This window comes from Trichoplusia ni, chromosome 2 (genome assembly GCF_003590095.1).
Source record: "Trichoplusia ni isolate ovarian cell line Hi5 chromosome 2, tn1, whole genome shotgun sequence".
Taxonomy (NCBI): domain Eukaryota; kingdom Metazoa; phylum Arthropoda; class Insecta; order Lepidoptera; family Noctuidae; genus Trichoplusia; species Trichoplusia ni.
This window is the reverse complement of record NC_039479.1, coordinates 811,670-828,930: the sequence shown is the minus strand read 5'-3', so window position 1 is coordinate 828,930 and position 17,261 is coordinate 811,670. Positions and strand designations below refer to the sequence as shown.

The 17,261-nt window shown below is 33.3% G+C and overlaps 1 protein-coding gene across 1 annotated transcript in view; it reads left to right on the top strand.

The window, feature by feature from the left end:
- Positions 1 to 16,868, top strand: part of LOC113502332 (zwei Ig domain protein zig-8-like) — a 62,362-nt gene extending 45,494 nt beyond the window's left edge. The window contains exons 6-8 of the mRNA XM_026883872.1: positions 4,471 to 4,598; positions 15,437 to 15,605; positions 15,957 to 16,868. Coding sequence (XP_026739673.1) covers positions 4,471 to 4,598; positions 15,437 to 15,605; positions 15,957 to 16,057 — 398 coding nt within the window. The 3' untranslated portion in view covers positions 16,058 to 16,868. The remainder of the gene's footprint in view (positions 1 to 4,470; positions 4,599 to 15,436; positions 15,606 to 15,956) is intronic.
- Positions 16,869 to 17,261: the final 393 nt, after the last annotated feature.

The window sequence follows — 17,261 nt, the reverse complement described above, 5'->3', positions numbered from 1 at the left end:
TTTCGTACTTTATTACTACTTGTGGGTATGTAAGTAGGTCATAGGATTAACGTCAATCTTGAAAACAAAGTGATGAAAATTCTGTAAGATAAGAATAATTGATTCCTTAGATAGTTAAATAAATATTTGTCATTTGCACGCTTGTTTGCAGGCAGAAGACAGTGACTTAGGTTACAAGATCTTTCCTCTATGTAGGTAAACCTTGTTGTTCTTGCTAATAAATATTTTAGTTTTGATTTGTTTTCACTGATTTCTAAAACGTATAGGTACAAGGTGAAAAAACGTAAACCAAATTCAAAGTATTTACCATTTTACTTAAATTGCTTTTACTGAAAGTAACAAGGACATCTGGTATCTAATAAATAGCGAGCGCCTAAAAGAATACGAAGAGCAAAGTCACACAAATTCATGATAAACAAGAATTTGCAGCGGCACAGAATTAGGCGTTATTTATGAGGCCGGCCTCGCCTTAAGATTAGCTTCACCACAAAACCTCGAATTTTTCACACTGATAAAATAACCTAAGAATATCTTGTTTATTTAACGTCACAGAGTTTTGGGGAATCCTCCTTGAACGAGGCTTTTCATCAGAATTAGGATTATGTGCTGGATCATGGAAATATTCTTATCATGATTTATTTTTAGGGCACGATACTAAGTAGGCTTGAGTGTCCTTAATTTTCTTGTGCATAAATTAACCATCGAGGAGCTCGAAAATGAACTTTATATCTACCGATATAAAGCATCATCTATCTTAATCAAATAGCTCTCTTTTTTATTCTCATATTCAAATTTTGGCATATGTTTTCTCTACTAGTAAAATGCTGCCTAAAGGTAGCCAGTACCAATCGTTTGATTGAAACCTACCAATGCATATTTAAATAAAAAACGTATTTTTTTATTATTTATTTAAGATTTTTTTCCAAAATAAGTAAAACACTCGTTTAAGCCTTAAGGCAATATTTCATGTAAAATAAAATTTTAATCTGCGGCCATCAAAAAGCGGAATATAAAATTCATCGTTACGGCTTGCGGGGCAAATAACTTGATATTGCTTCCTTTGATGGCAGGTGATCTTGCCGACTTGCATGTACGCCTGTTTGTAAAACAAATACATGGAAATATATTAGCATGTGTGATGAAAAAAGAGGAAACATATCGGATGGGAAAAGGTCACATTTTCCATGTTTGATTCGAGTTTTTGATGCATGAAGTCGAATGGGTCAGGGGTCATGGTCGATTCTTATATAAGGTTTTATTTACACTACCTGAAAACGTGTTGCTACAGTTAGGATTTAGTAAGAAGTTAATAATAAGCCCCAAATATTATGTGCACACCAAAAAATCCTTAAGATTTAACGAATAATTGAAACATTTTTTTTTAATCCTCTTTTATCAAAATATTGTTGCTAATGTTAGTAATTTTACGCTTTTTGTCTTTTGGACCTCATGCTTTTATTGTACAGTAAAAAAATTGTCCCCAAACATAAAATAAGACGATAGTCCACAACCACGACATAAATATAGCCAAGTTCTACAAACCAAGACCTCGCACCAGCAAAACTTTTCACATACAAGATAAAATTTCGGAGACCCAAAATTAAGCCGTAGATTTTGAATTCATATGCTAGATAACTTGTTCATCATGAATGATATTATTCTCCACGTATTTGAATGGATTCATCAAAATGTAACACAGCAACAACACGTAACAACGGTAGATTTGAGCCAAAAATTTTAGGCAACTTTCATTCAGTTCCCAATGGATGCCAGCCAAAAATCCAGGACATTTTAGAAATGTAAACATATTTATGAAATCGGTGACGCATTGACTTCGCTCGTTTGGCTTTAGGTAAATCTAGTTTGGTTTTTGCTTTTTATTTAACTTGTTTTCCAGTATTCATATTTATTTTGTGATGGGATCACAATTGATTAGCGAGCTGATTTTTGGCTTTCGTGTTGAAAGATTTGATATTCATTTATTTTCTGATGTTCTGAAATTGTTATTTATCTCCATATTTCATTTTATATTGATTTGAAATGGGCTATTTTATTTTAAGTGGCATGCAACTTTTTTTTTATCTAGCCCACTGTATCCCACTGCTGGGCAAAGGCCTCCCCCAAATCCTTCCACGATTCCCTATTCTGGCCGTCATGGAACCAGCCCGCGCGGTAAGCGTTAAGGTCGTCTCGCAAGCGACTTACTAAACTTAAAACTGATTAACATTTCAGCATTCCAAAATATCTACATGAATAAAAGATCGATCGTCTCAATTTTAAACTAGTAACCCAATACCGTGACTTCGCGACCTTAAAGAAAATCCATCCATAATGGAGAGTCTAATGCAAAAATAAGATTAAAAAATACGGAAGTCTGCTTCGCAATTAATGGAATAAAAGAGTAAATGCTTAGTTTCCTTCCAGTTTTTTCTCAAAGAACCAACACTGAATTGGAGCGGTAATTTCTGGGCATTCAAAACTGCTTGTAATGGCCTAATTGTTGAAAAAACGATTAAAGTAATGACAAGCTGTTTAAGGCCAACCTTGGAAGTACTTAGTGACTTAATGTTTTTCCCGATATGATTTAAGAAAAAGAAATTTCGTAATTTAAGAGAAATTTCTCATTAGCTAGGGATGTTTTTGGCCTGTTACTTTTTCTTCGTTCTATGGGATTTTGTCTGAAATTGTCTAGTTTGTCAGATGGTACTGAAAAAAAATGGATACATATTTTTTCTTTTATTTTGTGAACAAAAAATGAAGGGGATTTAAAATCTCGTGTGACGTCACTTTTTACTAACAAGTGATGTTTTAAGCCCTTTCTGTCATACATGTGTGAAGTGTGAAAGTGCTTTTCATTTTCTTACCTTTGAAATATTGTAAAAAAACGAAAATAATACTTATTACTTTAATATTTTTTGGAAATCTGTCTGACCGACTAAACAGACTTAAATTAATAGATTCAGTCAAATTTCCCTTTTTTTATTCGGGTTATTTCTAGGTCCGATATTTTTAATTTTAGTCTCAACTTTTACTCAGATGTCTCTTAAAATCTAATCTTCGTTTACAATACCCCGAGCGACTCATTCGTGCCATCAAAAATAGCGAATTTTTTCTTATCACCAATCTAATAAAATCAAATGCTTACAATATATTGAAAGTTATCGTATACTACTCGACCAACACCAACTGCATTGAGCACCTATAACAGTTCTCACACAAAAGCTTCGTTAGATAAAGTCCGAGAAACCACCTTAGCGACGCCATTTCATATTCATATGAGCAAAGAAATACTGAGATAAGAAAAGTCATTGACTTTGCAAATAAATATGAATTCAAACTCATGAATGGAATTTGTTTTCGTTTCAGGATCAGAATATAGATTTAGATTTTGAATTTATTTAAATTAAATCAATTCTAAATTTATTTCACTTTGAAAATACTAAATTAATGCGCCTTCTAATAATAAAAAAAAATTATTTAAATTTGAATTACTTTGGCTTAAGTGATGAATATAGTAAATATGTAACTTATTGAAGGCCTATAAAATTGCAATATGCTAAATTTAATCTTAGATCTAAAATTGCGTTTTAGTATTATGCGATAGAAGTCAACAATATTAAGACAAAGACGTTTATATCTGGTCCCATTCGCAAAACTTTATTTTGATTATAGATAATTTAAATTGACTCGAAAACAAAAGCAAACTTCAAACTTAATTTGAAAATATTAGCGAAACGATGGCTGAATTTATAATTGCCATAATTTTGAACAATGGGTCCTTGAAAACAATATAGAATATTAACATTTATGTATTGTTTTAATAAGTTATGCTTTTCGACTCCTACTTCTCATAACTGATCTGAACAATACGTATTTTAGAGGATTTTGGCATCAGTATAAGTAATATACACACTTGTACCCGAAGGTAGCGTGATTCAATTCCTAGTTTTACTTTTAAGAATCCAATATTTAGTTTCTTCAATTTTTTGGATGCTCCTTTGTTTAAGAAGAGTGGAAAATTTATTTGATAGTATTAAAGTTCCTTCGGAGACTATTTTCTGAGTGTATTTGATTAAAAGAAAATTAGTTACGACTCAACATTAGCTTTACAAAACTTATAATTCGTGTTTTCAACGAATATAGCTCATTTTCAACCGAATCCAAAAAGAGGAGGTTCTCAATTTCTGTTTGTTTGTTTTTTTTTTAGTTTTGTTAACTCAGATAAGTCATTACTTAGGACTGGATGAACCGATTTTGTTGATTTTATCATCATTTAACGTGTCATCTATGTCTATTATCTGGTCCCACAAAAATTTCATCAAGTTTACCTCACAATACCTGTAAAACTATAATTAAAATTTCGTCCCATTCAAAATTTATTAGTTTTCCATTACAATTTTTTACCAGAAGTCGAATATATGTTTTTATTGTTATAATCAACATTACCTAACCAAGAGTATCTCCAAACAGAGCCGCTGACGACGATCCTGGGCGGTCCGGAGCTGTTCATCAACACGGGCAGCACCATCAACCTGACGTGCGTGGTGCAGCACTCCCCGGAGCCACCGCCAGCTATCCGCTGGACTCATAATGATGAGGTAATACTTTGAACGATGTTGAAAGTGTACTATTTTTTTTCAGGTACCATATGGCTTGATTTTATTTCTATATAATAATATCAAATTACACAAATTGTATTTATCGAACTAGATAGCTTATAGACGTACTTTTATATTTCTAAAAACATATAAATTGTGGATAAAATACACCCCGACATAGAACAAATGCTCGCCCTAATCACACAGGCATTTGTCCTGGCTGGGAATGGAACTCACAACCTCCGATATAGCAGTCAGAGCTACTTACTACTAGACCAACAGCTCTGTCAATCATCTTGAGCTTATGTGTTTTTAACGGTGACACTTAGTTGCATTCAAATGAAAGCTAGCCCGATTATCTATAGGTTGGGAACTGATAGGCAGCTTGCAACTGGTAATTATTGGTGCGAAGTCTTCCATACATATTATGATGCTAATTTTGGAACATTGACTGAATTAAATCAATTATTTTCAAACGAACATCTGGTAACCAAGCTTCGTTTCTTTTAAAACTTGAAATATCCAAAAAAGAATTTCCTCATGCAAAAGCGGTGCCTCAAATAGAACTACGTATTTCCTTTATACAGGTCAAACTAGAGACACTTCAGAGATATTCAGATTTCACTCGAACATTCCGTAGCCGAACATTTACAACACGCAATTGTTTTTGACAAACAGTTGTTGCAACATAAATACATGAACAATTTGCATCTGACAGCAATTTGCATAAATTCAGCCTCCGTTCGTATCAAATGATTGAATCTGGCAGTTTCACTCCTGTAAATAAATTAGTTAGCATCGGAACTTTGACGACATGGTTGAGGTGTACTGCAAAGGCAGGCTGCCTTTGAAAGCTGTTCATTTAGTTTCGTGTGAAGCGAGTTGATAAGTAATCCTGTAAACCTATCTAACGTAGGAACGGATTTAGTCTATAATGGGATGTGGCGTAATTGCCATGTTGGATTTAATGACAGGCTGGTTCAGTTTTTTTTGCTTACTTGATATTAATTGACGATATCTTAAAGTCATCTAATTATAGATATAATTAAATGGCATTTATAAATCGAAAACAGGGATAATTAAAATTAATACCATTAGAGACCTGATCGCGTCCTCTCGCAAGGCGATGAAGGCCGTCGACATCGACCCATAAAATGTAAACAAATATATCTTGGAGCCACCCCACTTCGAAGCAGACCCTTGGTCCCCCGAAACAAGTATAATAATTACATTTATCAAGCTGCCTCCACGCGAAGGCTACGTGACATTAGGACCTTAAAACTCCGCCATTTTTAGAAATTCCTCGCCTCCCTCGAGATCCTACCGTCAGCGAAATTATCTCCGCTGTCAACGGACGCTGACAAGAGTTATGGCGATATTTTCCATGTTTTGGTCAGGAAAGAAAATGTTTCGAAAAAATTTAGGTTTTTTTGCATATAAACGTTTTATGAGAATGTAAAACTAAAGCAATATTAAAGTTGGAACGAGCTGCAAGGAAAAAGTTTTATTAAAGTCATTTAGTATAACATTTTAACAAGTTAAGATTTAATGGTATTCAACATTTAATTGAGTCAAAAGTTTTATTAATATGTTGTGTAAGTATATGTTAAAGTTTGAAAACCTGACTTTATATTAGTAGAAGCTAGCAGTTAGAAGCTAGAAGTTAACACAGTATTAAATTCTAAAGGCTTCTTTAAACTATTTTATACTACATCAAACAATTAGAAAATGAATTTCTGTGTACATTTGATAGCTATTCACTTAAGCGTATTTGTCGGGATCGTCAGTTCGATTCGCGGGCCCTCAGACGCTTCAGCTCATAATCAAGGATTCTGAAAGGAGTTTGAAAGGCCCAATAAATATGCTAAAGTAACCTGTTCCTAATAAACAATTATTAAAAATACACCTCACAAGTAACATTATAATAACAGTCACTACATAGCTTGGTTAAGAATAAAAATTCGTCAAGAGGCCTATACTCTGCAGAGACACCGCTTTAGACAACAGCTACCGGCCAGTACTTAAAATTATTCTAAGCGAGAAACCATATGAAAATCTCAATAAAAAAAATTCTTTCTAGGTACAAATTCCATTATAAAATCAGAAATACGCTACAAACAGTAAGAAAAGTCAAGAATAAATGATATCTAGAAGTAGCGAGGGTTGCTTGACACCGTGATTAAGCTGAAACATTTGATACAACAGAATCCTTCTTCAGTATAACTTTGCTCTTTAGCATTCAGTTGGAGAGCTTTACAAATGTTAGCAGTGTTTGCATCGAATTGAGCAATCACTACGATGCTACCGTTTCGTCTTATAGCTGTTATTCTATTAGCTGCAATTGAAAATGAGTTGTATCATTCTGTTTCATATTGTCTGAAATTGATGTGTCTTGTTTTATTTCTTGTTTTATGTCATTAGTCTTGTGCGGTAGATGTATTCTTTGCTGTAATGGAGAATGTTTCATTTTGTTTACAGGACATTAAAATACCGCGTTGTCTTGTTATTACATTTGCTGCTTTATTAAATATGTCCATAATGACACTATTATTTATTGGAGTTTTATTCTTTACTATCATATGATGCTCTAAGTCTACTCAAACTGAATTAAGCGTTTCTTAGATCATCAACAGTTACATTTACTTATCCAATAGAATCCCTATTCAGTATTCAAAGGAGTGTTTCAAATAAATTAAGTGACACTGGCTCCTTGGTGTCTAGTTTGCCGCTTTATTCAGTAGTTGGTTTGAAATCTTGCCAGTTCGATCCCGAAGAATTGCCAAAATATAGGGAAACATTTGTTTGAAAACTAGGCTTAACACATGTTTGTGTCTGTTGGCAACTTCTGAACGTATAAAGAGAACTCTACTTGATTATTTTGATCTTCATATTTTCGTATGGTTGATGTACAAGTGGTGTCACTATTTTTAAACTTTCTTTAGGCTTTTTTCACATATCCTTGAAATGATTCCAGTTGTGGTGGTTTCCTCACGATGTTTTCTTTTACTGTTTTGAGCAAGCGATAATTACTTGGTAATACGCTATTAAGTTTATGAATGATGAATAAGACATTGATACGTATCAGGATTTGAACCTAAGGTCTTTGACTGGGCTATCCCTAGACTATCATACCTCTAAGCTATCGCAGCCATTTTGATGACTATCCAGGATTAAAATTAAAATTTAATTACTAGTGCTTTTAAGAGGTGGGATCAAGTAATTCCAACTCCATGCTCATAAATATTGTTTTCGCTTCATTTAACAGCGTGGCTGCAAGCAAGTCATTGCTTCCATTAATCATGTTTTAATCAGTGAATATTTCCCTGTAATGAGATTATGTCGAACTGCAAAAAATATTTTAGTTTTAATTCCGGAATTTAATTCTTGACTCTTGAAAGTCAGTGGAGGGAATCACGTTTCTGGCCATTAGGTAATCTACCTGATATATAATTTATGGACTTTTGCTGTTACAGCTCGGGAAATTTATTAGCTTCAGAAAGTTCAGATGCAATTTTCTACAAGAAAATCTACATCAGCTTTTAGGTTTGCTAATTCAAAAACGAGATAACGCTATTTTTTTTTGTTTTGCTGTATTTAGGGGTGATCCATAAGTAACATTATAATGCTAGTAAAAATTTAACTTTTGATTCCTATAAGGAAATTACCAGTTTACCGTAGAAGGGTAAACTTGTTATTTAGGTATTCGGATTGATAATATTTTATGAAATATTTCATTATATATATCCGAGCGATGAAATTGAAAAGATCTCTTGACCCGTTTAAAAATAGGCACTTTAGAAACATTATACGCAGATCTGATATAGACTAGAGGCATGATTACAAAATAACATTCCTATGGAACAAAACACTCAAGAAACTCTATTTAACTCGCTAAAAGCATGCAGCTTTGTACATCCTTGCTTTAGAAAATGAAATATTTATTTTGTAATTAACTTCTAACTACGGAACTAAAAATTCTACACCTTAAAATCCTAAACAAACGGTCCCAGTACACAATACTAGACTTCTGATACAATACATTGTACCATCGCTGCATCCCCGAAGGTTACTATTCGACCACCAAATTGGAACTCATTTATATCACGAGTGCAGTGCGTTTGGCATCTCTTGCCACTGAAAATTGAACTTTAAGGAGGTATAAAGTGGCACCTTTTGTAAAATGTTTCTTCAGATATTTTAAAGCATAATATGTCTTTGTGAGAATTTTCTGGTGCGGCTTTTGATTTTTATTTGTTCGCTTTTATTTGAAAAAAAAAAAATGGAATGTGCTGCTGATAATACGTCATAATGCCGTAAAGTCTTTTTTTAAGTAGGTATCTACGTAGGTAGGTAGTCATATGAGACTATAACCTGGTACAATTATTTAAAGTTACAATAAAAATACAATAAATTGTTATTGGATCTAGAACACAAGGTCTTTTCAACACTGTATTAAGATAAGATCTAATAAACAAGATCTCTAAAAGAATATATTAGTTAATGTATTCTTTAACTAAAAACAACTTGTTATTTTAGGTGATATAAATTTAAATTCTCGGAAAGACTTTAAATCTAAATTCCATCAAGAGTATTACACAGGTATGGTATCACAAGGGTGTTCTATATTATCTTACTCATTGAACTGATCATATCTGGGGATAGGATCAACTGAGTATTAACTAGGATTTCGAGGTTTCGAGAATTACAAGCAGATGTTAGGGAGCTTTGTAATCGTAACGGGAACTATTACATGAGAGAATATTCAATTGAGTATTGAAATGAGATATTATTAGTAAGCAATGTAGAGAAACCAAGATAGATCTCGATGGCGTGCAATTCGGTAGGCAAAATGTCCAGCAGTGAACGAATATGGGCTGTTGATGATGATGATTGTAAAAGTGTTGGAATATTTTTGGAATTGAAATGAAACTACTTTTACGGATTTTATCGCGGTTTAATTTTTGATTTTAATTCCCGACGTTTCGACACCTTTGCAGGTATCATGGTCGCGGGCAGACTGAGATGGTGTTCGTCTTGACAGAAGATGTAGCTCGTTCTACCTTCACAAATAACCACACCAAATAATTAATTAAAAATATGAAGGTAGAACGAGCAACATCTTCTGTCAAGACGAACACCATCTCAGTCTGCCCGTGACCATGATACGTCTTTTTTATAATTAAAGTCTTTTAAATAAGAGAATTTCTCTGAGGAATTATTTTTTTGTAGTTTAAGGGTTTCATATACATTCAAGTACACGCAGAACAATTATTCATTGATCACACAAATGCTTGTCATACGCGGGGATGTAACGTGCTACTAGTCGCGTACAGTGCTTTTAGCTCAATCACTCGGCTATCGACGCAGACAAATTACTTTAAACTTACGGATGAGCTGTCACAGAAGACCACTGTTCCTCCAATTTTTCATTTTAAACCATCTAAAACCAACATACGAAATATTGAAATACCGAAAATCATTTATGATGTAGTTAATAATATCTTATTCAACGACTAGCTGTTGCCCGCGACTTCGTCTGCGTGATTTTCAAGATGTGAAAAACTATGAAGTTTAATTATAACTATCATCGCAAAAATGTAATACAATATTGAAAATGAAACACTCTTTTTTACATTTTAAGCTTGCTTTTTTTTCTAAATTATAATGAATCTTGAGCGGCCTAAAGACTATCAAATGTTTGAATCAAACACATTTCATCGTTTACGATACTATCCTGGTGTCAAATATTTCACAGCTGTTTTAATGACTTTTTCTTATTTAATCCCAAAAAGAGGGGCTTATAACTTTGACATATCTGCCTGCCTGCCCGTCTGTCTGTGACATCATAGCTTCCGAACGAATTGTACAATTTTTTAATTTAAACGTGAATTATGTGCGAGTGTTCGTTAAGACATGTTTGACAAATCGAGCCGTTTAAAAATGGGGGGGGGGATGCAAGTATAAAAAATAACAGAAGGTATAACTCAGTCTTAGCACTTCTGCTAAAAATGTTTTACTTTCGAGGGTTTCCATTTTCTAATTGGGTGGGTTATGATTTTCGAGCACGTCTGTTCTTTGGCCAGCCTACACCTGAAATTGTTAGACGGATTATGATAGTGATTATGAGGTATCATAAAATTATTATTGTACTGTAACCAAAGAGGTAAACCAGAACCATATTACTGAGGCCCCGGTGTCCGTTCGTCTGTCTGTCACCTGGCTGTTTCTCAGGAACAGTGATAGCCAGACAGTTGTTATTTTCACACACGATGTTTTCTGACGATATAAATAAGATGTCAAATTATTTTTGTGGACGGAGCTGGTGAAGTGAGAGTCGGGCTCGGTAACTGTGGATGTTACATAGTGTCATAAGATATAAGATTTTGCAAAATTGCGCCCAGATAAACAGTTTCCTGAAACACGTTATGTTTGATTGTCCTTTTAATATTAAAACTGATCTTCCTCACAAACATTTGGAACATTTCCAAAATAAAAAAGTTGGTAAACGTGTTATCTTGGCCCCCTGGTGTTTTGATCATGATTTGCCTTTAAATTGCTGATAAATAAATAGCGTGAAAAAAAAATATCAGACACCCCTTTTTTCAAATTGACAATGACAAAAATCTAAAGTATAGGATATGTCTAATTTGTGATGTTACGACAAAGCAAAATATGAACATAAAAGTGACTTCATGCGCATGAGTTCTATTTACTGTACCAATTTACAAAGAAAAAATACGTATTTTATTCGTTAACGTACCTGACGATCATTGAAGTAAAATACCGTCATCCCTACTGCATAAATGGAACTTAAATAAAGACTACATGAGGTTGGTTATGAGGTTATGCTGTCGATACCGACAGCCAAAATGAATCTTCCAGACATTGTATGACGGATGTAAGTGCTGATAGCTACACGCTATTATCAGCCTTATTGGAGAAATTTCCAAAAATATGTTTCTAATCCTCGTCGGCTTAGCTTTGGGATTTCAGAAACTCATTCAGTCTCGTTCCTTCCCTGTTTTTACCAGGCTACGAAAGAAGAAAATTTTAAATAAGTAGAGATTACAATAAATTGTTAAAGGAATCTTTGGAAGGGCCACGTGTGCGGTCTCTGTAATGGCGGATGTAGACCAATCAAATCGTTAAAATATTGAAAAATCCCAGGTATCAGTAGACATTGTTCTATAAATAGATACGTAATGTCAAAAACCTTCTAGCGTACGCTCTTATTCATTGATAGCTTTGGTCTCATAGATCTTTCACATTGCATACCTATTATGAAGTTTTTATGCAAGTTTTCTGGGCTTTTCTATCTGAAATACTTTTGGCCTATGTAATGTTGCAAATTTAAGAAAACATTATTTCATTGTTTGAAAGGCTTTTTTTTGTTTGAAAGTTAATATTTTTGTTGCTAGTTGTTACAGATGAACCAAGGTAATAATTAACTGTGTCGTTCAGTAATTTATTGTTATGCATAATTATAGATGAGATCAATGTGAACTACACGCACTACTACTTTATCTTGAAGTAGCATCGCCAACATTACCGAGCTAAAAACATAGGTATATACACCTATCGTCAATAAACACAAAATCATATTACGGCATTCCACATTTGAACTTGAGTAATTTTAGTACTCCAATAAAAATTAAAATAATTTAAGTTCCTTTGTTTCAAGAATGTACCGATTACGAAGTAACATTTGCATCAAAAGAATAATAATAAAAGTATTAATAGTTTGTTTCTCTTATTTTAATCATTGTCGCGCTAGGTCTACATTAGACTTGAAACAGAATAAAATGACTGATTTTGTGAAATTGATTTACTTTCGAAAAAATATATTATTGCTTTGCCAAAAGTCTTAAGATAAATAGCGTGATGTTTTTTGAGTAAATTGATGACCGTGCTGCCTACTACTCAATGGGGTGAAAATACACTTCATAATTGTATTACACGATGTTACGGGTGAGTCCAAAAATTTAAAACTTTACTGCTCATGCCCCCTACATAGTAGCGTTATGGTTTTTGTATATTTGTTGTATCATGTGTACGATAAGGTTCATGCAAAATTTGAACGAAATATATTCAGTAGTTTATGAGATAATTTGATATTTGTGTACAGATATAAAAGGCTCCTGCTCACCCCCTGTAACGAAATGCGAGATAATAAGTAAAAAGTATGTTGACCGGACCTCTTGTTGATATTCTCTGAAAATTTGAATCAAATCTATCCAGTACTTTCCGAGATCTTTCCGGACATACATACAGACAAACAGACAAACAGACAAACAGACAAACAGACAAAAATTCTAAAAATCATATTTTCGGCATCGGAATCGTTCGTAGACCACCCTGCAATCATTCTTTTTTTAAAATATTCAATATACAGTTTTCACTTTTCTACAATTTTATTATATGTATAGATACTTACAAAATTATTCGGTAAAGTAGTTATAACCTCGTGAATTATCAGATACAAGTATAATAAATCTGGTCCTGGCAAAAGTAATAAACCTGTTATATGGAACCAAAGTATGCCGATAGGTCCAACATGAAACAAATTATGATTATTTCATTCATGTAGAATAATCGTTTCCAATAATTAAAACGGAAGGTTTATTGCTGTTAAAATTATAAAGGGTTTTTCGTGGATCGGATTAATTTCAATAATAATCTTGATTGGTTAATTATTCAAGAGTTTATTTATACATGGGGAATTTTAATTGAATTTGACCGTCGGATAGCTACAGAAGTTATGTGGCGCAGGCGGGTGAAAAAGTTAAATAACCTAGATGTTAAACGGTGTTTTAAGTAGCGAAACTTGTAAAGAATTTTGATTTATATACCGAGTTTAAAGAAAATTTAGGTTTTTTCCACTTAATATATTTCTTTGACTCTCTCTTTAAAATAATTGTTTTTGACCTTCGATTTGTCAAGACTAAAATCAAAGTCATCAAAATTAAATCACACTAAAATAGATGAATAAAGTAGATAAAATTATAATATTCAAAATTCAGTGATAATCTTTAAGTTATGACTTCTATTTCTTCAACAAATCATTTCTTAATTAATCAAATTAATCTCCAAGTCGCAATCGCCGTTCGTTCACGCCTCTTTAATTTCTGGAGTGTTGCCAAATGAATAAGTTAGTGGAAATATTAATAGAAAGAACTTTACAGACAGTGATAGCATTCGGTTGGATTGCCTTGGATGATAAAATCAATATTTATAGGATGATAAAGATAGAGTATTTAAATGTTTAGTTTGACACGTCAAACGTTATTATAGCTATAGCTATACTTAGTATCAATTTTGATAAAGCCCGTTTTCTGCTATGGTTTGCTAAAAGTGCTTTTATGGTCGCACGTCACAAATTTTATATCCAAATATCACTTCTTTGGTGATTTCTTGGTGTATCAGTCAGAGTTTTAAGTAAATAGATGGAAAATTTATTGAATACCGAGTGTATTATGTGCCTTTGTAATACAAACACATACCTTCTTAAATCTACGAGCCTAAATACAATTAAATTACCCTCTTATAGATCTCATGATTACAATATCATGAAATTTTGTAAAATTTCAGAATACTTACTTGTTCCAGTTTGTTAATTTAATAAATTATAAGATTGATACATCAAACCTACCTACCTATAAAACAAATTTTTACAACTTCAAATGCTTTTTAGGAAATTTTAGGCACTACTAGAAAGCAAACATAAAAATCCATAGGGAAAGGTAAAATGAAAGGAATTTCAAGCTCTACATTTTGCACTAGAACCATTTTTGCTTTTTTTACATTTACATTTTAAAAACTCTTGATTCGAGGAGTTTTAAAATTCTCGAGTAACATGGACCTTATAATTCCACCTGAAAGTCCAGATCTTTTTAGAAGTATGTAGGCTAGGTTTGAATGTAGAGTGCTGGGAGAACAATCCCTACTAATATTATAAATGCGAAAGTAACTCTGTCTGTCTTTCTGTTGCGCTTTCACGTCTAAGCCAGTGAACTGATTTTAATGAAGTTGGTACAGAGATAGAGTTGACATTGAGAAAGAAAATGGGATAGTTTTCATCCCGGACTTTTGAAGAGTTCCCTTGGAAACGCAATATAACCGACCTCGACGCGGGCGAAGCCGGGAGCGAAAAGCTAGTGTTCTATAAACGCATAGTACTTAGCTAAAGTGATCTCACAGATTCTTCCTATAATTAAGCTAAAACTACTCCTGTTTGAGTGAACGTGAGTGAAAAATGGAATTTCATAAAATGAATGGAATTTCTATCCTATTAGTGATAGTCCGGTTATTCAAGAAAAGAGGAACTTTTAAAATGAGATTTTTTCAGTTTTTTATCTCGGTGAAATCAATTTGATAATTTTGACTGACTTGTTGGTGTAGTAGTAAATGGCTCAGACTGCTATACTCGATTCCTACCCAAAACAAATACTTGTGTAATGAACACCATCATTATGTTCTGTGTCTGGGCGTAATATATTTACACTATGTATGTATGTATTTAGAAATATTTAAACATGTTTGTTTAAACAATTATATTCTTTATACAAGCTTTGTTTCGATGGAGACTAGATGGCATTGTGTGAAAGTTCAAAGCTTATAAAAGAAAAACAGATCAAAGCTTATAAAAATACTGAACATCTATGACCAAATCAGTTCATCTTAGAATTTCAGAAAGTTTGAAATTCTTATACTTCTTATCTTTATCTTCTAGATTTAAGTTTGGTCTATACAATTTATCCAATCATAATTGGGCCAAATGACGCAAAATATCAGAAATCCATTACAAATATTCCCATTAACCTCTCTCCATTCCATACCAGGAGATCAACTACGACTCCCCTCGTGGCGGTGTGTCAGTCATCACGGAGAAGGGAGAGACGACCACGTCGCACCTGCTGGTGCAGCGTGCTAAGGCCCCCGACTCCGGGCGGTACACCTGCGCGCCGGCGAACGCCAACCCGAGATCTGTACTCGTCCATGTCTTGAGCGGTGAGTTGCTTTATAGTTTTATACCGTCATCGCCATCGTTATCATCGTTAACGGTTTCGTATAACAGTGACATAAAATTTTTACAGCAATTAAAAAACTGCAACTTTTAAGATCAACTCTCAAGTTTCTGCTTTTGCAGCCTCTTGACCTCCTTTTTATCAACCTTCTGAACTTTTTGATTTGATTTGTTACAAGTGTTTTAATCATAAAATGTTTAAATAAAATTAAGGTTAAAATATGGGTATCTAACTGATTGGATCAAATTGTCAATATTTGAAAACATTTAATGTATCTATAGCATGATGCAATGATTTTCTGTTATAAAAATCCTAACTCGTCAATTTTCGTCAGGAGAACACCCAGCGGCAATGCAGCACGGTGGCCAGCTCCGTCTCCAGTACCCCCTATCAGCTGCCCTCCTCAGCGTCATCGTGACCTTCATGGGCTGCTAGTACAGCAACAACAGTACCCACAAAGTTTTGTAATATACCTTCAACTCGAAGGCCAAACGAAGCAACAAGGTGATAACTCTTAATAACATCATCCTTTTCTGTGAAAACTTGACTTTCATGAACGTAGTCATCTAGTTCATTATGAGCTGTTAGCTTAACTTGAACATTTTGTATTATATATTCATATGAATGATGATCATTCGAATCAAGTTTATCTTTATTGTTTTGTATGATACTATACAGGTTTAGTGTAGTTTCTTTATTGTCAATAAAGTCATGGGCTGCTAGTATGAATATATCAACGAAATAAACCATTTAATTATGCAACTCATAAAACTTTATGGTTAGTTTTGACTATTGTATCACTTTTAAATTCATAACATGTAACAAACGAAAGTTTTAATTACTAAAACTATACACTATGGAACATGGCTTTCAACATTCAATTCAACAACAAAAGAGAACAAAATGTATTTATCCTGTATAGATGTATTTTCATTTATCTAAAATGGAGACCAACAAAACGAAATTCAAATAATTACTAACAGGACCCAGTGATTCGTTAAGCTTCTGTGCACAGGAAGCCCAGTATACAAAGAGGGGCTTAAAAGATTCCTTCGGCAGTATGGAAAGATAAAACCTCGAAATCTCCGAGTCGTAAAAGCATTTTAGATCACACAACAACTTTATTGTGGGGCTAAATCTTTCTTACGACTAAGGATTATCTTCAACAACTAAATGCCTACTAAACCATTCAATTACAATAAAATACTTTTTCGTTTTAGAAACGTCGAAATCGAAATCAAAATATTATTTTAATGAAAGCAGGAAGTTTAATGTTTAAGATACTTAGTCATTTTTTTAAATGCGTCGTAGAAAGCTTTATAAAAAAACTCATTTGGAACATACATTATTACATGCCTAACCACTTAGCATTAAAAAGAACTTTCACTGAAATTCAATTCAAGAAAACAATCGTGCGATCGCTTAGACTTCCGAGAAATTTAATCGGAATAACCAACAGAATTCTTACAAATGATCGAATTTTGAACAAGTCGATTTCACGACGATAGTACCATAATATTTTCAGGGACTTCCAAATACTTTTAATATCATCTCTGTATTCTTGTCATGTACGAAGTCGGCTCATAAATAATCTATCGATGTTGTTGTCCGCGTTAGGAACGTCAAACAAAAATACTAT